Source organism: Pimephales promelas, chromosome 16, assembly GCF_988280905.1.
Source record: "Pimephales promelas chromosome 16, fPimPro1.hap1.1, whole genome shotgun sequence".
Taxonomy (NCBI): Eukaryota; Metazoa; Chordata; class Actinopteri; order Cypriniformes; family Leuciscidae; genus Pimephales; species Pimephales promelas.
In genome coordinates, this window is record NC_142784.1 from 8,839,899 (window position 1) to 8,862,577 (window position 22,679).

At 36.5% G+C, this 22,679-nt stretch overlaps 2 protein-coding genes across 2 annotated transcripts; both read left to right on the plus strand.

The window, feature by feature from the left end:
- The first annotated feature begins 237 nt into the window (after positions 1-237).
- chchd2 (coiled-coil-helix-coiled-coil-helix domain containing 2) lies at positions 238-8,825 on the plus strand. Its single transcript, XM_039654191.2, has 4 exons — positions 238-428; positions 2,728-2,986; positions 5,386-5,557; positions 8,499-8,825. The coding sequence occupies exons 1-4, from the start codon at positions 382-384 to the stop codon at positions 8,507-8,509; spliced, it is 489 nt and encodes a 162-aa protein (XP_039510125.1). The 5' UTR covers positions 238-381; the 3' UTR covers positions 8,510-8,825.
- A 721-nt stretch (positions 8,826-9,546) lies between these two features.
- phkg1a (phosphorylase kinase, gamma 1a (muscle)) lies at positions 9,547-21,874 on the plus strand. The gene is made up of 10 exons (XM_039654188.2): positions 9,547-10,001; positions 11,634-11,730; positions 12,034-12,212; positions 12,323-12,377; positions 12,569-12,634; positions 16,107-16,270; positions 17,750-17,840; positions 17,984-18,137; positions 18,224-18,349; positions 21,325-21,874. Exons 2-10 carry the CDS (start codon positions 11,648-11,650, stop codon positions 21,589-21,591), a joined length of 1,185 nt encoding a protein of 394 aa, XP_039510122.1. The 5' UTR covers positions 9,547-10,001; positions 11,634-11,647; the 3' UTR covers positions 21,592-21,874.
- Positions 21,875-22,679: the final 805 nt, after the last annotated feature.

Sequence of the window (22,679 nt, forward strand, 5' to 3'; positions counted from 1 at the left end):
AGGATAGATAATGTTCCAAAAAAATAATAACTTTATACATTGTGACTTTGCGTTCTCAAAATTGAATAAACATTATTAACGCCAATACGTCTACGTATTTTATTGTGAAAATATTGAATGAAAAGTAGTATAATACTAAAAATACGCTTTATGACAGTGGCAGACGCAGCATACTCCGGAAGTGCAGCACGCGCATGAGCGGAAGTTCAACGTGATCATGTAATTGTGCTAGAAAATTCCCCGGATATTAAATGTAGTGCGGACGAAGGTCAGTAGCGCACAAACAGAGCAAACTTCTGTACAGTAAGTCATATTTAAATAACAGAAACTTCAGCTAGTCAAGTATCTTTTCTGGAACTTGTAAATTAATATAAAATCAACATGCCGAGAGGAAGCCGAAGCAGAACTTCGAGGATGAGTCCTCCGAGGTGAGTGTTCATACACAGAGAGAGAGAGTGTGAATGTGTGTATGTGATTATTGTGTGTCAGTCAGATACTTAGCCAACTGTATAATTCATCAACAAACATTACTGTAAATAATCATTGACATCTACAACTCCACAAGACCGACACAGTCTCTTCGTTTTAAACATAGCAGTTATTCTTGTGACTGTTGATGGACAAATAACCTTAAGTTATATAATCATTAAATTGTATGAACGAGATGACTTTGGTTAGGAACTAACGTTATTTGTTTACGGTATGACATTTATGGGTAACACTTTACAATAAGGTCCGTTAGTTAACTACATTAGTTAATATGAACTGCACATATACAGCATTTATTGATCTTTGTTAATGTTAATTTCAACATTTACTAATATTTTATTTAAATCTTGTTAACATTAGTTAATGCACATTGAACTAACATGAACAAACAATGTATTTTTATTAACTAACGTTAACAAAGATGAACAAATACAGTAACAAATGTATTGCTCATGGTTAGTTCATGATAGTTAATACATTAACTAATGTTAACTAATGAACCTTATTGTAAAGTGTTACCCATTTATGATACGATCATAATCTATGATGTTTTAAGTTGTCCGCTGCTCCAAAATGTTTCTTTAGATGTTTAGTGTTTTGTGTAGAGATGCACTGATATTAACATTGGTGTTTTATAATTCCAGAATACTAAGTTTTATTAAATTCTTTAAGTGTTAGATGAGGACAACATTTATCTAAATGTAAAACATAGAGGTAATGAACAGGCAAAAGTAAATAGTAATTAATTGTTGACTAATTAATGTTAATTTTAATTTTTTAACTAATATCTGTGATAATAACCTTAAATTTTTTTTCCGCATTGCACATCCCTTTTTGTTCCCTAATTGGTCAAATCCCCATAGCAACCACCCAGTGCCCCCTAGTAACCCCCTAGAAACCACACAGTTCACCCTGGTAACCACCTAGCAACCATCCAGAACACTCTAGCAACCATCCAAAATATCCTAGCAACTGAATATCTAATTGATAGATGGCATGGCCTTAAAATCTTGCCTAAGCTTTTAAAAGTACGTCAGTCTTTTAGCCAGGCTTTCTCACACCAACAACAAAGTTGGTCTTGAATAATTTAACTAGATTAAAAAAAGCTCATCATGTTTTTAAATATTAACATTGAGCATTAGTGGAGGACAATATTTTTTGTAAATGTAAAAAAGATAAATAAACAGGCACCATTAAATGTATTAAAAATGAATTGTTAATGGCTAATAAATATCTGTTGATAACTCATACATTACCAGTATGTATATTTGGTTTGGTATGTTATGTATGTATAATTTGTCGAACTGATTCACAAAATGTGTTTGATTCAACAATGAGCCAATATAACAATTTTCTAGCAAATTAGCAATCAATCACAAATGATGGAAACGGCATGGATATCATTGATCAAAAAAGTGTGAGAACCACATTTAAAGGAACAGTTCACCCAGAGATGAACACTTTATCATCATCATTTACTGAGTTTCTTTCTAAAATACAAAAGATGATATTTGGACAAAATGTTTGACTAAAGAGATTCAGTTCCCATTGACGTCCATTGTAAGGGCAAAAAAAAAATAAAATGAAAGTCAATGGGAGGTCTGTGATTGTCAACATTCTTCAAAATATCTTCTTTTCCGTTCAGCAGAAGAAAGAATTCAGGTTTGGAACTACATGAGGGCAAGTAAATGATAGGGATTCACCGTTATAAACATTTTGTCCGATACCGATAATTCTTTATATTTGAAAGCCGATAACCGATACACTTGCCGATAAATGTAAATTCAATTTTTGATATATCTTTTGAGAGCCTGATTACAAAAACAAACGTCTCATCATTAAAAGTCATGTCCCAAACACACAAGTATATGTTCTCGTTATATTTTTATGTCACCGATATGTCAGACTTGCGCTGCACATGATGCGCTGCCGCTGAACTGCATTTTACTTTTTTGAAGTGATTCCAATCATATTTCAAGCAATTCAAAACCATCATGATGAATTTGAAGCGTGAAGGAAATAATCCATTATTTATTGGCTTTAATATATCGGCCAAATTTTCTTAACGGGCCGATATCATTAAAAATGAACAAATATCGTCCGATACCGATATGTTTGCCGATATATCGTGCATCCCTAGTAAATGATGAGAGGATTTTCATGTTTGGGTGAACTAACCCTTTAATAAGATCTTGTAGTCCAAGCACTTCTGATAATGACTGTGTGTTTTGACTACAGTTACTCATCCCCTCCACCGATGGCTCGCCCCGCTCCTCCACGGTCGTACGCCCCGGCGCCCGCCGCCCCCCCGCCCTCAGCAGTGTCCGCTCCCGCCGCGGCTCCCCGCCAGCCGGGGATGTTCGCTCAGATGGCCACCACGGCAGCCGGCGTCGCGGTCGGCTCTGCCGTCGGACACACCATTGGTCACGCCATGACCGGGGGCTTCGGGGGAGGGGGCGGGAGCTCAGAGGCGGCCCGGCCTGACGTCACCTATCAGGTAAACACCAACCCAAACTTCCTGTTTGAGTAGTTCTGCTCGGGGAGAGCCTTCTGGAAAGCTAGGGGACTTTAGCATGGCTTTAAAAGACTGCTTGTTATGGGTCATATACTATACAAAAGAAAAAGGAGCATATTATAATGTCTTAATAATGCTTTAAAAGAAAATACTGACATGTTACACTACTGTTCAAAAGTTTGGGGTCAGTACAATTTTCTCTCTTTAATGAAATGAATACTTTTATTCTGCAAGGATGCGTTAAATTGATGCATTAACGTGACATTTATAATTCTACATAAGATTTCTATTTTAAATAAATGTTGGTTTTGATGGCTGCTGTAAATTCTGCTTTGTGTTTCAGAAATTCATTACATTTTTGAAAAGTAGAAAAGTCATTTTAAATTGCAGAAATATTTTCAATATTGCTGTTTTTGTTCATCAAATAAATGAGTGAAGACTTTCAAAAACATTGAAAAATCTTACCGACCCCAAACTTTTGCACAGTAGTGGATGTGCGAACTGAATGTGATGTTTCTGCTCACTAAATGAAAATGTATTGTAGTTTAAATTTATATTAAATGCGATCAGCTGAACGTTGTGGGTTTTGCATTCACTTATAAGTATTTCTATATGTAATTTCACAATTACTTCTATTGTCTTTGAAATACAGTTAAAGTTTACAGTTAACCTCTGAACTGTCACCCCCCCCCCCCTTTTTTTTGAATAGACATGGAAATGCTCATTTCAAACTTAAATGGTTGTAATTCAAGAATGCTTTGGAATATAGACATAAGATTGGTCTCGTTTTAAAGAAGACATTTGGCAGATTTTTTTCGAAGTGAAATAAATTAGGAAAGTGAAACAGAAAAAAAGTTATAGAAGTTTGAGTTTATAGAAATGTACAATGTAAAAAAAATTATTATTCATATTTTATATAAAATATATATTTTCAAAACCTGGGCTACTCTAAAACTGCAGAAAAATCAAAGCCAAAAATCTGAACAAGTTGTGTTTGAGCTTTCAGTGAGATTTAGTTTGGGCGCAGTACCAAACTTTTTCACTAGGGCACAACCAGACTCCATTACTGCCCATATAAGGGCGTCTCCATTTCCATATGTGTTTTGAGTGATCTGAACCATTATTTTCACAAATTTCACACAATTTATGACGTAGAAATCCTATTCAGAAGTAGTATGGGTAGTTTGGCAGATTTTGATATTAATTCAACCTCTAGGAATCACATACACAGCACACGCATGCGTGTTATAGCTTATTGCCATAACACAAGGTGAATCTATTTTTATTTTTGTAATATTTAAAACATTTTCAGACCTTTTTTTCTAAAATAATTGAATGGATGCTATCTTTTGAACTCTTGGCATGAAATCAAACAGGTTTCTAAATTTTTTTCATGATTTTTCATGTTCATTGCTATTTCAACATAAAGGTCTGAACAGGCTTTATGAGTATGAAAATATTCTTGTTGCAAATTGATAAATTATGGCTCCTGTGTAAATTATTTTGAAAATGAGATTGTAAGCTTTCAAATGATATATAGTTTGTCAATATTACTTAAGGTCTTTTCTAAGATATTATTGTTTTAAAAAATATAATGGAAAGCGTCCCACCTGTGGGACGGTGACAGTTAAATAACTGACAAACATTTTGAGTAAACTAAAATATACTTTAATGTCATTTCAAATTAAATTTGTGTTAATTTGTATTAATGTTATGTCTTTAAATAAATTTGTAATTTCACATTAGTAAAGAAGTTTAATATACAATTTTAAAATGTATATTAACTGTAAAAAAATGTAATATCAAATAATAAATATCTTTCATGTGCTTTAGTATATTAGTCAAAATAAGTGTACTTCATTAAAATATAACGAAACATTATTACAACGATTTAAGGGAAACTTTTAAAATGGTATTAGTTTTTTAAGGGCCCGTTTTAAAAATGCACTTAAGTGTGTTGGTCATAAAAAGTGTAATCCGTGATTAAAGTCTGCTCAGTAACACTGGGATGCACAGAAATGAAAATTATGGATGTGCTTAATGTTTTTTTTCTTTCTTATTCCTATCAAATTTACATTATCTGTAAGTAGTTTAAAAAAAAGATATACTTAAATATCTGAGGTACACTACAAGTGCATTTCAATACATTTAAGCACAGTTCAATTTCTAATATTTGATTAGCTGTGAAATTGCTGTTTGTAAGTGCATGCTTGTATTCTTTTAATAATCTTTATACAGTAATTATGGATGGCAAATGAATGTTTTAAATGATATAAATCTCTTATGTCTGGTTGATCTGGCTAAATAGTTGTAGTAATTCTGCTTTTAAAATGTCAGAATATTGAATGTAAGAGAAATGTTGATTGTGTGTGTGTGCGCAGGAGGCTCAGCCGGCGTACCAGCAGCAGCCGCCTGTGTTTCAGCAGGAGCCGCAGCATCAGAGTCCCTGCGCTTACGAGCTCAAGCAGTTCATCGACTGCGCTCAGAACCAGAGCGACCTCAAGCTCTGCGAGGGCTTCAGCGAAGTGCTCAAACAGTGCAAGTTCTCCTACGGTATGTACTCTGCACTGGGTAGAGGCAGTGATGGGGAAAGCTATGCACTTACTTTCTAAAAAAGTAACTGATTACATTACTTAGTTACTTTTTAGGGAAAGTAATGTAATGCGTACAAAAGATATCTTAACATCACGGGTCGTATTTTGTTAATTTTGAACTTTTTGGGTGTTCACGGAAACACAGACTAGAGGATTCCTGCCACTGTTTTGACTACTTGACACATTTTATGATCCCTTCATGCGTCCTCGGCTGGTAAAAATACCATTGTATGTACGTTACGCACGTTCAAACACTCGCATTTAGCCCAGGACACATAATAAAAGCAGTTTTTTTTTAAATTCTTATAATTTTTTTTACTTTTAGGTTCTGTGTAGGGCTGCACGTTTTCAAGTTTTTCATTAACCGTTAACCGAGGCCCTTATCGGTTAATACTCGGTTAACCATGTGCGCGCCGCAACCTCGAGATACAGAGTTAATTTTTAACACCTTTTTAATAACTGGTTGGACCCCATTTGAAACGAAATTAATTTATAGAAATAAAACGCAGTGGTAAGTTCAGAGCAGTTAAAGTAGGCGCGTTTCCATCACCCTTCAAGCTGAAATTGTCCATTGAAAATACGCACATTGGCAACACGTCCATTTTGCAAAAACTCCGTATCCGCAAATAATTCATTATTTTAACATTTTATTAGGCTGCATATGTAGAAGACGCTTTTATCCAAAAAAGGAACAAAGCACAAATAAACACAATATTTTGACGCATATCCAGTGTGTGTGATTAGTGTGGAGGCTGCGAGACGCCCATGTGAACACTTTCATTGCAGTTCTTTCAGTGGAAACAACTTAAAATACTCTTTCATTTCTGGTCATACAGAAAATAATAATACATTATTCGCAAATACATTTATTTGCGTAAACTCACAATGACAAGAAAACGTTGTGCTTTAACAAACAGGCGCGCTTCATGATTTCCGTGAACTGAAGCGCGAGAACTGAAACAGCCACCGCATTCGAATTTGTTCGTTTTAAATTGGACATTTAAAACGAACAAATTCGAATCGAAAGCCAATATCTTCTGACTATCTAATTATAGTCAGCTAATTATGTATTTCTCTCTAAAGGTGCATCCGGGGATGGAGATTTGTTTTTAGCAGAAACTGATTTAGAAAACAATAGTTTATTAATAAACAATTGATGCCTCGTTATTTTATATTATTTTATTATCAGACACATTTATTATATCTTATAAATCATCTATAAATCCCCTTTCTGTAGGCTGTGGTTACGGCTCTTCTCATTCAGCACTGCGGGGAAAATATCATTTCCAGGTTCTAATTTGGCCTCAGAAAACCAGTAAAATCTTTTTTTTTCCATATTCATTTGTCAAATATTTTAAATGTTTAAAGGGGCAAAAAATCAAACAAATATCTGAAAATTCGTCGATATATAGCCTATATATTTTTGTGCAGCATTTGACCTACAGTTCAAATTAACATTTTGGTGTTCAACTCTGCGTTTTACGAAATACAACCGTTCATTTTTCGTTTTGCAATTAGCCCTACGGATTAAATAAGGGGAAACGAATAAACACAAAAGTACACTGACCGTTTGGACATATACGAGGCTCTTTTTTAAAATTCATAAATGATACATGGAATAGCCTACTAGACAAAACCTCAAAGAAATGCCACAGGAACTCTGTGACTGTCCCTGCCATTAATGCTTGGATGACACACCACATCTCCTTTTATAAATAATAATAATGTTTAGTGCGGTGGCTGTGATAGACTACCAACGTCCGTTGCCATTATTTTTGGAATGGCTTATCGCGAAAGGAAAAAAAAATGTTTTAGTCGCATAACACCGTTAATAGAAAAGCTGTCATTTCACAATTTTTTTTTATCGACAATCAGAAAAAAAAAAACGCAAAAGTTTTGTGCAAATATGTATATGTATTTGAGCAAAAAGGTTTCACTCGGTTATCCAATTTTAAACGGTTAATCGGTTAACCGGTTAACCATGGACACCCCTAGTTCTGTGTTCTAAATAACTGTGAATGCCAAGCAAACCAGGGGCCTGTACCATGATGGTAGTTGAACAAACTCAGGGTTACAGGATTAGTTTCGAGTTGACGAAACCAAACCAATCCAACCAGGCTTTGTTGGTACCATGATGCTGATCATCAAATTTCTCTGTCATCTCAGGCTTCGATCCTGAGTTTAAGAGTTTAGGTGTGACATCAGTAGCGAACTGCCAATCACATGCTGAGAAAGAGTGAAACTCATTTAAAACTCATTGAAATTAATTTCTCGCGAGAGAAGTAGCGCAATTCACTTATTAAATAAAAGTATTAAAATATTACGAATTTAAACAAGTTTACACAGCAGGAAGAAAACAGCTGTCTATGAAAGAGGACAACTAAAAGAAAGTCTCGCTACTGTATATCAGTGCAAGTAAAAGTTGTGAAGTTAGAAGGTATAGAGAGAATTGAACATTTAAGCGCACATGTGGTCATTTTCTAGCTTCATTTATTGATTCTAAAGCGTATTTACATTACCTTTATATACGTATTCATTTAAAATCTGCGTAATAATAATTGATGAACTGAAATTGTACATGTGAGATCACTTTAGGGTATAATAATTACAGAAATAATTTCTAAATCATACAAATTGATTTACTAAAAGCCAGGATTTCTTGTTATTCAACTATGCCAAAATAAATTTACTTTCACATTCTAGGGCACCTTAAACACTTGACTAATACCTAAACCTAGTTTAACATGAATCATTGCAGTCTACATTAATTTGCTCCTACAACATTGCTTCTCCACATCTTTTGTCCTTTATTTTAGTTTTCAGAGGTCACTGAAATGTTTATGGGTTGTATTGTATTGTGTTCTAAAGTAATTCTTTTTTTTTTCTTTGTCACCCGACAGGAATGTCATGATGTTTGGATTGGAGACATGCACTATTCCACAGCCGTTCATCTGCTTACTTCTGGAAAAAGTCTTCTCTTAATGCAACTCAATTAAATATTAGCGCCTGCGTGAAAATTAAAAGCACCCTGGGAGAAATGCTGTGTACCATGTGATGCATAGTATTTACGTAACTGGTTTAGATGATTACAGTCTTTGGATTTCTTTGCGCGAGTTACTGTAGAAGAGGCCACAATGTGTATTGAATGATATTCTTTATCAATATATGTTCTTATTGAAAATGTTAGATTCAAATTATGTGAATTGCAAATAAAAGGATCAGAAATATTTACATGCTTTTTGCTATCTTTTTAGAAATTTACAGTGAAATTAATGCATGCTGGGTAATTACTGTGAATTCACATGATAAAGTTTTCTTTAGCCATGATGCCACTGTAAGAAATTATGTAGTTTAGTAGTGGGATTGTTTTGAAGTCACCATAATGATGATCAGTGTTCTGTTGGCTTGGGGTCTTCTTGGAGTCTATTAATATCTAGCTAATTCAGAAATGTGACAAATAATAATAAAAAAAAAAACTGTTGTTAGATTGAAAGATAAAATATTATCATGAACATGGAAACTTTGTTTTAATATTATATAAGCATGAATGTTTATTCCAAATTCATATCTGTTTGTAGATAGACCTTTCACTACAGTGAAGCAACTGCTGAGATTACTTGGCATACAAAACACAAGAAAATAATGAAAAACATTTATACAACTTAAACCAACATTACACCATAAACCAACAACACAAACTGCTAAAACGGAGCAAAAATAAGTTCATCAGGCCAGAGAAAACCTTTTTTTACAGTCTATGGATAAAACCAACAAGAATCAAGAAACTCCACTGCATAATTATTCATGCCTGGGTACCACATATTGAAGAAATACAGTATGTTTGTTTACAATAAAAAATCCAATACTGTAAACTGTAAAAAGAAAAAACCCTTTTTTGTACTGCCATTAGATACAAAAAAAAAAAAAAATTCCACTGTGAAAGTAATGCAAATATTAACCTGGAATATACTGTAATTTTACACTTAAATGTTTAACTGCACAATATTCATTCAAATGTTTAGCATGTAAGAGTGATAATTATGTTAATAGTAATTAATTTAGCAGATGCTAATACAGTATAGTAATTCTTAAAAAAATAATCAGTTGTCGATGGATTATTGTAACAATCTTTTTAATTGATACAGAAATGTAGGTGTGGGCTGGTTTTCTTTCTTGATATGGAGTGTATAACCGTAAGTGGTAATACGATATGCGACTGTCCCGTCTTTAATACGGCTTTTTTATTTTTGGATCTTGACATTCACGGTTGCCCTTTCGGCGCAGTGTGTGTGTGTGTGTTGAAGGCAGCAGAGCCGGTATATTCGTTCAGGAAGCCTGGAACATGCACTGGACGAGCTGAAGGAGAGGACGACTGTGAAACAGAGGGAATAATACTCGAACAGGTTTACTGAGTGTTGTGAATTCGTGCTTGTAATGTAATTAATCCTCTGCTCAGCTTTCCGTCATGGCGTCCATGATGCTGCAGCCTCACACTGATGATGATGATGCTGCGACTGTAAACATCGCTGGTTTATATGTTTTGCTAACCAGCTCGTCGTGAATCAATAGGTTGTTAAATGTCAAAACTCTGCAAAGAATAACAGCGACACGGAAAATAAAGCAGCAGACTGTGCAGCTTTTATGAGCTACTAAAAGTAGTCAGATGACCACTGTACACTTATACCATGGCATGGCACATATACGAAATGGTATTGCCATTGTTTAGAAAAACAAGGTTACACTTTATTTGGTACTCCTTTATTTTAGCGTCCTTGTTATGTTACATGTAACAGTTAGTTAACCCTTATGCTGCATTAGGGACATTTTTGGTCTTTTGCAGTTTAATTTCTTTGACCATTTTGGCTGTTTTAATGCAAATGGTATGAAATTTGGCAAAATTGTGACTTTTTGGATACATGTAAAAAATGTGATCCCATTTTGCAAAATATGTATAACACACACTGTGTAGATCAAATAGTAACACTCAGCACCATAAAGACCAAAAATGGCCCATTGAAACCCATTAAAACGTTGTTTAAATCTGAGGCTGTCAGTAATAGATGAAACATGATTTTTGCACAAACATCCTTTCATTTTGAAGCAAAAGCATTATATTTGCATTATATAGTGTATTCCACCAGATGACGTCACTACATATTTATTCCCTATGGGTGGAAATGCACCTTATTTTAGGCAATAGGCAATGTTTAATAGGTGGCCATTTTTGGTCTCTAACGCGCTAAGTGGGATTTTTTGCAAAGTGGGACTGTGATAATCCAAATCTAAAGTTTTCTCTTTGCATTTAGTTGATTGAAAATAATTGAATTTTTGTGTTTTTTCCTCTTATACAAATCGATGGTTTCGCAAACAAAACTGGTAATTAAAGGGTTAAAATCCTGAAATTGAATACATTTTTGGTAGTTATATGATGAGGACTGATGCTGGTTAAAAGAGTTAACTTGGTAAAAGTGGAAAATAATGATAATATATAATATTTTAGGCAATGTTTAATATGTGGCCATTTTTGGTCCTTAATGCACTCAACGGTGTTAAAAATCTAATGCAGCACAAGGGTTAATGACTACAAATAAAATTAACCCTAAACCAAACCCTAATCATATATTAGTATGTAAAACCCAGGTTACATTTTATTTCAAGGTGTCATTGTTACTTGTAATTATATATTTAAGTACAATTAATTACATGTACTTACTATAGGATTAGGGTAGGATTAGGACATGTAACAAATGTAACAAGGGCACTGTGTTTCCAAAAGCCATAAGCACAGTAGGAATATGGTAATACTGTACCCTTGTATATCTCAAAGTACCTCGGTATTACCGTCTAATATTCCACTATACTTTTTTTTAGTATTAGTTAAATTAAATTTGTATTATGTTGTGGTTATTTTACTACATGTTATGATTATTTGATTTGGTTATTTTTTTAAATCAACTTCTAAACATTTCTCCTGACTTTATCAAATGTTTGTCTGAACTACAGTATGTTTGTAATAACCCAGTTTTTTTTTACAGGTGAGGTGCTAATAATGACCAAAGAAGATGAAATTCCTGACTGGGCTGGAGCACAGGACTTCTATGAGAAGTACGATCCAAAGGAGATCCTGGGAAGGTACTGTCATATTGTACGCACACTTCAGTGAAGATGACCATATAATAAACCATATAATAAAGCCTTTTGTGTTTTCCCCCACGGTGTAGTTTTTTTGTTTTTGTTTTATTTTTTACTATCAATAAAAAAGCCCATTGCTCTGCATTTCAATCCTCGCCTCACAACAGGATTTTCAGCAAAGAGCACAATTGATTTTTCATGGCCCATCATTGGACAATGTAATGAGATATATACTGTACGATGTAGTGTTTTCTTCAGAAGTCTATACTGTTGATAGTATTTCTCAGGGTGTTTGTGTTGCAGAGGGGTAAGCAGTGTGGTTCGACGCTGCATCCATAAGCGAACCACTCAGGAATACGCCGTCAAAGTCATAGACATCACGCCATCTGATAAGATGAGCCCTGAGGAGATGGAAGAGATCATAAACGCCACAACAAATGAGATTGACATCCTCAAGAAAGTGAGCGGGCAAGAAAACATCAGTAAGTATCCAGGAGGTTAGAACAGTAGCAGCTTTGAAGCATGAAGGTGACGTATATTTATATCTGGAAAGAGTCTCATGATTCCAACTCATTGTTTCTTGCTCCTCTAGTTCAGTTGAAGGACTACTTTGAAACTAAAGCCTTCTTCTTCTTGGTGTTTGACCTGTAAGTATTGATTTCATACTTCATATATTTTATGTGTATATACAGTATACAGTACATTGTGCACTCTATATGTACAATAAACACCCAAAAGTACAAACATTTCACATAATTTTTTAATTAATAAAATTAGTTTAACATTTAAATATGATACTATTTTAAAAGTAGTTAAATGCAATAAATATCATTTTCAGGATGAAGAAAGGAGAGCTTTTTGATTATCTGACGGAGAAGGTTACGCTCAGTGAAAAAGAGACAAGGTTAGTATAATAATTTATAATAAATCACATGAAACCTGTCAACGCGATATATTGATAAGATTGTTTTGCGTTGTGACATTATTTTCATGACAATTTTTGTCCCATTTCCTCCTCAAATCTCATTACGTTTTTGTAAAAATATATTTTTCTCAATGTACATAATGAAAGTATTCATTGTACTTCCTTTAAAGCTGCAGTCTGTAGCTTTTTTGGGGTTAAAAATGATACATTTGATATGATACATACCAAAATACATTTTTGAAAAAATACATAAACCAGCCAGTGTTCAAAACTACCTGCTTGCCGTAGCTCGATTCGAAGCAGTACGCGTGTAATAATGTTTTAACTCCAGTGAATATGCAAATGTAAAATGGAAAAGACTTTGTTCGGACTTCGGAGTGAAAAAAAGAGACTGCAACCGGACCCGTGCGAAAACAACGATGCATATCGGAAGGACAAAATGTAGTCACGCAATGTTGAACATTAACAATTTGAGAACAAAGTATAGTGTGCAAAGTATAATTTGCATGTGATATGATAAGCGAATGTTAGATTTAATCAGCGCGTTTTACTGCAATGTCAGAACCAGAACAAAAGTGGATGTTTCTTACTTGTTCAGATGACATTTTCCGGTGAAAATTGGTCATTCTTCCAAAAAGAATAATCTGTGATTCTGAAAGCCAGTATCCACACCGGCGCGGTGACTGACAGCTGCACACTCTTCTCAAACATCGCGTTCATCCACAACTCACGTAAAGTTGATAATTCCACGAACAACTGCAATTGCAGATTTCGAACAGAGATGGCGACAAAGAGGAAAAATCTTTAACCTATGCATACCAAAGGCTATCCGGTCACGACGCAGAGACTGTCCCAGTGGATAGTGGACGCTATTGCGCTAGCTTACTGATGGTTCCCCATGGCCTTCTCCTGGGCGTGGTCCAGGGAAATATCCATTGGCGACATCTGTGCAGCGGCCACTTTCACCAGGTTTTACACAAAATGTCTCCTTAGACTCCTTAGAGCCCCTTAGACTCTGGCAAATGCCCTCGCCCTTGTTAGCCTAGCCTTGCTGCTTTCGGGGCCCTTATCCTCAAGTGCCTTTGGCGTTATTTGATTGCTTTCCCATAGCGTCTCTACGACACAATACTCGTTCCCGTTATCTCAGGGAACTGAGGTTACGTTAGTAACCGAGTGTAACCACCGGACCGTTAGGGCACACAAACATTAATTGCAGGTCTATGTATTTATTCAATGATGCGATTGCGAAGACTATCGATCAGGGCAAACAATATGTTGTATTGTAATAGATGTAAGGACGAAACTATCACAATAAACGTGAGTTCTATGTCGATAAATATACAATTGGTATCTGAACATCGTAATGTTATTTTCTGTGTATTTATTATTGTACATTCCTGATGTAGCCTTGTATTAGACACTCAATTTTTTATGGTCTTTTTTTTTTTTTGCTCAAACTTTTTTATTAATCCAAATGATATTACAACACAATAAATTATTAACACTTTTTTTTTCGCATAAAAAACTAAACATAAATTAAAAAAATAAATAAATAAATAAACAAAAGTAATAAAAATAATAAAAAAAGAAATAAAAAAAGAAAAAAATTATCTATATATACACACACACACACACACACACACACACATATATATATATAAATATATATATACATACACATATAAGAAAATGGCATACATGAGTGCGCACAGACACATTTAATCATGTATTAACCAGGAGGTAGGGTTTTAAGAGATTTAAAGTAGTCTATAAAGGGATGTTTATCCTCTTTTTTATCTAATGACAATCACCTTTAAGAATAATTAAAACCCAACAAGTTATGCTAACTCATTTCATTTGAGGAAACCAATTGCCTCAATTCATTTAAGTTTATAAAAATCAATAGTTATGAGTACTCTGAACTTATTTTATTCGAGTTAACTAAAACAATAATATTTCTTAAAACAATTAAACTTTACACTGCATTTAAATACTGTATATAGCTGAAACTTCACTTTATTGAGTAAAAACAGTGAAATGACAAACTTTAAATGAACTCCGAGCACTTGCAGTTACTGCTAGCTCACAATATTACACACAAAGTCAAATCCAATGAGTTAAACTAACTCATTACATTTGAGGAAACCGATTGCCTCAATTCATTTAAGTTTATAAAAAAACAATAGTTATGAGTACTGTAAAGTAAATAATTTCAGTTGAGTTCACTAAAAGTAGATATTGCAGTCAAGAAATTAAGTGATTAATTAAGTGATTGTTGAGCTTTAATGATGAACACCTGCTGTTAACATCACTGAAGGAACGAGAAACACAAGAACTACTTCTGACTTCCAACCACAATATTAGATGAAATCAACTGAAGATAAAATCTTTAAATCTCTCAATATTTCAGCATGGAGGATTGAACAACTCCGCAGCTTCACTTATTACTAACCAGTTTGACTTTTATCATGCGTCTACAGAAGTTGTTATTGTAAATGAACAGAGGTTTAGTTGAAGATGATTTATTGAGTTTCATTTAAAGACACCATGAACGTGGTCAGTGTTTGCTTTAGTTGGGCTCTTGACCCCTGACTTTATAACACCAGGTTTTCCTCTGGCTGCTGTAACTGAGTTTTTATATAACACATTTGTTATGGCACAAAACCAAAAGAAAATTTAGTTTTGATGATGATTTATGGAATAATGAATCATCATTTGGTGTCTTGATTCTCTGATAATCTCAGATTAAACAGGTGATATATAACTTGTATTATTTATTATAAAAGAACTGTGATACTGCTGCAAGGCCCATTGTTGTTTCAATTAGATTAAAAACCTCTATGGTATCCTGCTGACTTACAAAGACATCAAGAATCAGTATATGAATCTCAACAATGGTGACCGTTAAAAAAACCGATTCATACTGCAATGCATGCTGGGATCCATGTATAATGTATGCTGGGATCCATGTATAATGTTTTTTTTTTATTATGGTAGTACCCAGCATGCATTGCAGTATGAATCGTTTTGTAATTGTCACCATTGTTGAGATTCATACGCTGAATCTTGATTTCTGTGTTAGTTTTGGTAATGAATTATATTTTCTGTAAAATCTTTCATACTATCTCATAGTCATAACATTGTTAGTTCTTATGTTGTAGAATCTATTTTCAAATACAACTAATAAAATAATCAGAGATTAGATTCTAAATGAGATCAGTGAATCAAGTCATTAAGTGATGATTGTCATTATCAAACCTTGACCATCATCACCCAATCATACTTTTCCTTGACTTTTGTACCATGTAATATAACGTCTTTTTGTGTCTTGATTTGAGGGTGAAATGTGACCTGGACAAGTTTTCGTGAAATTCACCCTACTGTATTTAGCATGGCTCAATTTGCAACAGTACATATTGCATATTTGAAGTGCTCTGTTTTCATTTTGCAGGAAGATCATGCGCGCTCTGTTGGTGGTGGTTCAGTTCCTTCACTCGCAGAACATTGTGCACAGAGATCTGAAGCCGGAAAACATCCTTCTGGATGACAATATGAGCATTAAACTCACAGATTTTGGCTTTGCTGTGCAGATTTCACCAGGACAAAAACTCAAAGGTAAATTCAATTCAATTTCATTCACATTTATTCGTATAGCGCTTTTCACAATACATATTGTTTCAAAGCAGCTTTACAGAAAATGTATGTGTGTCTACATTACAATTTTGAGTGATCTGTTATAATCAGAGGTGACTGTATTTCAGAAATGTACATCTAAGAATCACACAGTTAGCTAACATCATGTATTAATTTTTAGGCATTGAGGAAATTAGCTCATTGAAGTTATTATTACAAGTTGTGAACATAGCATTGGTGCATGTTGATTCAGAGTTTGCTTCATCTGAAGTCCTCGCAGGAGTTGATAGATAATCATGTGCATTTGATCTGATATAACTTGAGTACAAGGTTATGAGAGGCATTATGTGAATGCTTGGCTAAAGAGATGTGTCTTTAATCTAGGAGAGTGTCTCTGAGACCTGAACATCATCAGGAAGCCTATTCCAGAGTTTAGGAGACAAATGCGAAAACAATCTACACTCTTTAGTGGACTTAAATGTCCTTGGTACTACCAGCACAGTCAGTGGAGAACAGGACAGGTGTCTTGGTTATATGTTATATATTAATTTTATATAATAATAATTATTTTTTTAAGTGCAATATGCTCTTTAAATGACACATGATATGATGTATTGCTGCAACATGTAAAAAGAATATTTTTAAAGACGCAACTTCATTTTAACACTCTCATGTTAACCAAATCTGCACACAATGTCTCAAAAGAGACCACAAGAAGGCTCGTTTGTCTGTTACAAAAATAAAAATTTTCTATATATTTAAAAAAAAACTGCATTTTTTTTGTACGTACAGGATTTGCAATTGTCAGAGAGTTCAAATACATTTTAATTCTTTAGTTGGATTTGTGAGTAATAATAAAATAAAATGTAACTGGTTTTGTTGCGTACATAATATCTTAATATCGATATTTGATCACAGACTCCTGAATCTAATTAAATAGTAATCCTATCAGGTCACGTTTTGTGGTATCTGCAAATATTGTATCAAGAATCACGAGACGATCTATAATATCAGATGCCATTGATGAAACGTCCAATTTACACACCTACTAGCTGACTGCCCCTTTGCCTATAGAGAGACAGAGAGAGAGACAATTGAAATTTTATTGCGTTGTGATTCGTTTTTGTAAGAAAAATATCCATATTTATGACTTTATAAACTAGAATAACTTAACTCGGGATTTCTTTCGTGAGAATCAAGATGTGCCATCTCCGAACCCAGACCCCTGTAGTCTTGAGGATTAGTAATTACTGACAGAATTTACATTTTTTGGTTGAACTTATCCATTTAATGTATTACTTTTTTTTTTAATTTAGAGTGAAATAAGAACTTGACATGATATTAAAACAGAAACTGGTCATATGTACCATAACATGCTATACATAATGCATGTTATGATGCACAAATGCAGTACTAGATAACATGTTTCATTATAAGACCTGTGATCTTGTGTTGTCACAGAGGTGTGTGGAACGCCAGGCTATCTGGCTCCAGAGATTATCGAGTGCTCTATGGATCCTCACCACCAAGGTTACGGGACCGCCGTTGATCTGTAAGTAGCGGACAGGCTCTTCATAGCATTTATATGAGAGCCTATATTGGTCTATATGAGACAAACTCATGAAAACAATTCACATTCAACTTTTAAGTTGGACTGAATCGAGAAAAATCATTGTTTTTTGTTGTCTTTTCCAGTTGGAGCGCAGGGGTGATCATGTACACCCTTCTCGCAGGTTCCCCCCCGTTCTGGCACAGAAAGCAGATGCTAATGCTACGTATGATCCTCGCAGGAAGCTACCAGTTCACCTCTCCGGAGTGGGACGATCGATCAGACACTGTCAAAGACCTGGTGCGTCTGGCGCACACCTGGGAGTAATCAAATGAAGATCTACTAACCTGCACTCTGTGGTGTTCACTGGGTGTTTCAACTTTCAGATCTCCAGGCTGTTGGTGGTGAATCCCGAGAAACGTTACACCGCCACGGATGCCTTAAACCACCCTTTCTTCCAGCAGTACGTGGTCGCAGAGGTGCGACATTTCAGCCCGTACAGGAAGTTCAAGGTGGGCTCTATAATTGAGAAAAATGTGTAATTATTGACTTATTTAGCTGTTTTTCTTGCATATTTGTTGGAAAACTATGGATCAAATTATGTGCCATAATTAAAGAACAAATCCAGCATTTTGCAAACAAACTCGATTTGCTTTGCAAAGGAAAACTTGCAAAAGAAAACCTCAAGATGTTTATTATAAATAAATCCATCCATCCATCTTCTTCCGCTTATCCGGGGCCAGGTCACGGGGGCAGCAGTCTAAGCAGAGATGCCCAGACTTCCCTCTCCGTAGACACTTCCTCCAGCTTTACATAGTCCCTGCAGCATGTCCTAGGTCTTCCCCTGTGTCTCCTCCCAGTGGGACGTGCCCAGAACACGGAACAGATGCCCGAGCCACCTCAGCTGACCCCTCTCGATGTGGAGGAGCAGCGGCGCTACTCTGAACTCCTCCCGAGTGACCGAGCTTCTCACCCTGTCTCTAAGGGATCGCCCAGCCACTCTGCGGAGAAAGCTCATTTCTCATGCCTGTATCCGGGATCTTGTCCTTTCGGTAATTACCCAAAGCTCATGACCATAGGTGAGAGTAGGAACGTAGATTGACCGGTAAAGCGAGAGCTTCACCTTACGGCTCAGCTCCTTCTTCAACACAACAGACCGGTACATCAACCGCATTACTACAGAAGCTGCACCGATCCGTCTGTCAATCTCCCGTAGCATCCTTCCCTCACTCGTGAACAAAACCCCAAGATACAGAAACTCCTCCACTTGATGCAGGATCTCTCCACCAACCTGAAGTGAGCAAGCCACCCTTTTCCGACTGAGGACCATGGCCTCGGATTTGGAGGTGCTGATTCTCATCCAAACCGCTTCACACTCGGCTGCAAACCATCCCAGTTCATGCTGAAGATCCTGGTCTGAAGGGGCCAACACGACAACATCATCTGCAAAGAGCAGTGACGAAATTGTGTGGTCCCCAAACCTGACACCCTCCGGCCCCTGGCTGCGCCTAGAAATTCTGTCCATAAAAATTATGAACAGAACCGGCGACAAAGGGCAGCCCTGCCGGAGTCCAACATGCACTGGGAAGAAGTCTGACTTACTGTCGGCAATGCGAACCAAGCACCTGCTTCGGGAGGGACAGGACCGGACAGTCCTTAGCAAAGGACACCGGACCCCGTACTCCTGGAGAACCCTCCACAGGCCGCCTCGGGGGACACAGTCGAATGCCTTCTCCAAATCCACAAAACACATGTGGACTGGTTGGGTAAACTCCCATGAACCCTCCAGCACCCTGTAGAGAGTATAGAGCTGGTCCAGTGTTCCACGGCCCGGACGAAAACCACACTGTTCCTCCTGAATCCGAGGTTCCACCTTCAGCCGTATTCTCCTCTCCAGTTTCCCGGCATAGACTTTCCCAGGGAGGCTGAGAAGTGTGATCCCCTTGTAGTTGGAACACTCCTCCGGTCCCTTTGTTCTCTTAAAAAGAGGGACTACCACGCCGGTCTGCCATCCCAAAGGCACTGTCCCCGACCGCCACTCAATGCTGCAGAGGCGTGTCAACCAAGACAGCGCCACAACATCCAGAGACTTGAGGTATTCAGGGCGGATCTCATCCACCCCCGGTGCCTTGCCACCGAGGAGTTTCTTGACTACCTCGGTGACCTCAGCTAGGGTGATGGACGAGTCCACCTCTGAGCCCTCAGCCTCTGCTTCCTCAATGGAAGACGTGACGGCGGGATTGAGGAGATCCTCGAAGTATTCCTTCCACCGTCCGACGGCATCCCTAGTTGAGGTCAACAGCCGCTCATCTCCACTGTAAACAGTGTTTGTAGGGCACTGCTTCCCTCTCCTGAGGCGCCGGACAGTTTGCCAGAATCTCTTCGAGGCCAGCCGATAGTCCTTCTCCATGGCCTCACCTAACTCCTCCCTGGCCTGAGTTTTTGCCTCCACAACCACCCGGGCTGCAGTCCGCTTGGCCTGCCGGTACCTGTCAGCTGCCTCAGGAGTCCTACAAGCCAACCAGGCCCGATCGGGTTCGGGGATTGCCGCCTCGACAGGCAGCGGACACCTTACGGCCACAGCTCCGAGCAGCCGTTTCGACAATGGTGGTGGAGAACATGGTCCACTCGGACTCAATATCTCCATCCTCCTTCGGGATCCGGTCAAGGCTCCGCCGGAGGTGGGAGTTGAAGTAAAAAAAATAAAAATACGATGGATGTCAATGAGGTCCAACAACTGTCTGCTTGCCGACGTTCTTCAAAATATATTTTATTGTGTTCAGCAGAAGAAAGAAAGACATACAGGTTTGAAACAACATTTTAAACTGAAAACCATCTGTTTTTGCACTGTTTCACCACTGAACCAGAGAACCATTGTGCGTGTCTGAGCAACACCCGGTGGTGTTTCGTAAATGAATGAATCTGCGTTTCTGAACAGATCAGTGGAGGGAATAATTCAATGACCCATTGACAAAGACAGGTTGCTTTTGGAATCGCATAATCTCTCTAAATAAGTCATTACTTTGCGAGCACTAAAAAAGTATGTTCTATATAATATGAATGTGTGTAATATGAATGCAAACCAGACCTACTACATTCGCCACGTTGTTATTATCATGTGATCTACCAGCGTCAGTTGTGTTGCATTATCTCGCCGGAAGTAAGAGATCATCCAGGTACTTTTTGCCTACTCTTTTATGAGCACTGTGAATCCAAGTCTTGTCACATACTGTTTTTTGTCTACTATAACAGGAAAGTGTGCGATTTGCGATGTAGTCATAGTCACTATAACAAAATTGTTGAATAAATGATTCAATGACTCCCTAATGGTGGTTTTAGTTTTTAAAAATAGACTATAATTTCATTTTTTAAATGTAAGAATTTGACATAAAATATGGTGTGTACAGAAAAACTTTACAACTTAAAAAGGCAAACAATGCCCATGGAAAACCCATGTAGGTTCATTTTATTCACTTGTGTTTTTCAGGTAATCTGCATGACAGTTCTGGCAACGATGCGCATTTACTGCAATTATCGACGTGCCAAGCCAGTTACCAAAGAAGTGATCAAGAGTGACCCCTATGCCGTAAAACCCATCCGCAAGCTCATCGATGCCTGTGCGTTCAAGATTTATGGACACTGGGTGAAGAAGGGCCAGACACAGAACAGAGCTGCCCTGTTTGAGAATACTCCCAAAGCTATCTTGCTTTCTCTAGCAGCCGAAACAGATGATTCAGCTCTCAGAATGATTTAATAAATGTAAGCGCTCTGCAGGAAAATATGTTCAAGAAATATGCATGACATCAGTACCTCACACTGCGTGACATTGTGAGATGTTTCAATATTTCATTCATTTTGCCTTGAAGAGTTGCATTATTGGCCTTCAGCATTTACTTGTTATTAAAAGCCTTGGTGAAGCTGAAGTATTTATGTACGTCCAACCTGGATAGCCGAAGTTCTCATGCTCATTCAGGTCATGTTTATTTATTCTGTATGATAAATTATTTTAAATATTAAAACGAACTAAATATTTGAAACGTTGTATTTAATGTGGGGAGAGAAGAGGTGCTACAGTACTTCCAGATCTTTCAAATACCTTTGAACTACTAGACCCCAATGGTGTCAAAAAGTCTTCTCCATACGCTGATTTCAAGCAGCCGTCATTTTGAAATGGCTCCGGTGGGAAGAAAACCAGAAGTGTCGCTTTAAATCACAGGAGAGTCGCGAATGCGATGGCGTATTGTTGTGTTTAATGTAGAAATTTGTTATTCTAAAAATGTACATACATTTCTTTTATAGTTTAGACTATATACAGTTAAATTTATAAATTCATTTTTTAAATATATATTTAGAACGAACTATGTACATATCCTATATTGGATATTTACATCTAATAGTTTAAAACGTGGCAGCAGCTTCAGGTTGGTAGCCCAAGACGTTGTTGTCTATCTGTACTTCCGGGATTCTTCCCACGGGAGCCTCGCTTTCGATTTCAAAATGGCTGCTGCATGAAAAAAAGCGTATTGACGGCCATTAAAATATTAAATACAATAGGCAATAAAATAGCAAATGAATAAATAATAGATAAATAATTGTTGCCTTTAAAAAGAAGATATTTTTAAATAATACGGCAGCCATTGACATCCATTGTATTTTTTTACTATGGAAGTCAATGGGGTCCATCAACTGTTTAAGTACCAACATTATTCAAAATATCTTCTTTTGTGTTCAACAGACGAAAGAAACTCATACAAGTTTGAAACAACTTAAGGGTGGGTGAGTAAATGATGACAAAATTTTCATTTTTGGGTGAACTATCCCTTTAACTTATGAATATTAATT

Bases quoted from the DNA above. Each gene is read 5' to 3' on its own strand.
- chchd2 (XM_039654191.2), top strand. From the start codon at position 382: ATGCCGAGAGGAAGCCGAAGCAGAACTTCGAGGATGAGTCCTCCGAG. The intron at 429-2,727 runs GTGAGTGTTCAT...TTTTGACTACAG, and splicing joins TCGAGGATGAGTCCTCCGAG to TTACTCATCCCCTCCACCGA. The intron at 2,987-5,385 runs GTAAACACCAAC...GTGTGTGCGCAG, and splicing joins GGCCTGACGTCACCTATCAG to GAGGCTCAGCCGGCGTACCA.
- phkg1a (XM_039654188.2), top strand. From the start codon at position 11,648: ATGACCAAAGAAGATGAAATTCCTGACTGGGCTGGAGCACAGGACTTC. The intron at 16,271-17,749 runs GTAAATTCAATT...GTGTTGTCACAG, and splicing joins ACCAGGACAAAAACTCAAAG to AGGTGTGTGGAACGCCAGGC. The intron at 18,350-21,324 runs GTGGGCTCTATA...TGTGTTTTTCAG, and splicing joins GCCCGTACAGGAAGTTCAAG to GTAATCTGCATGACAGTTCT.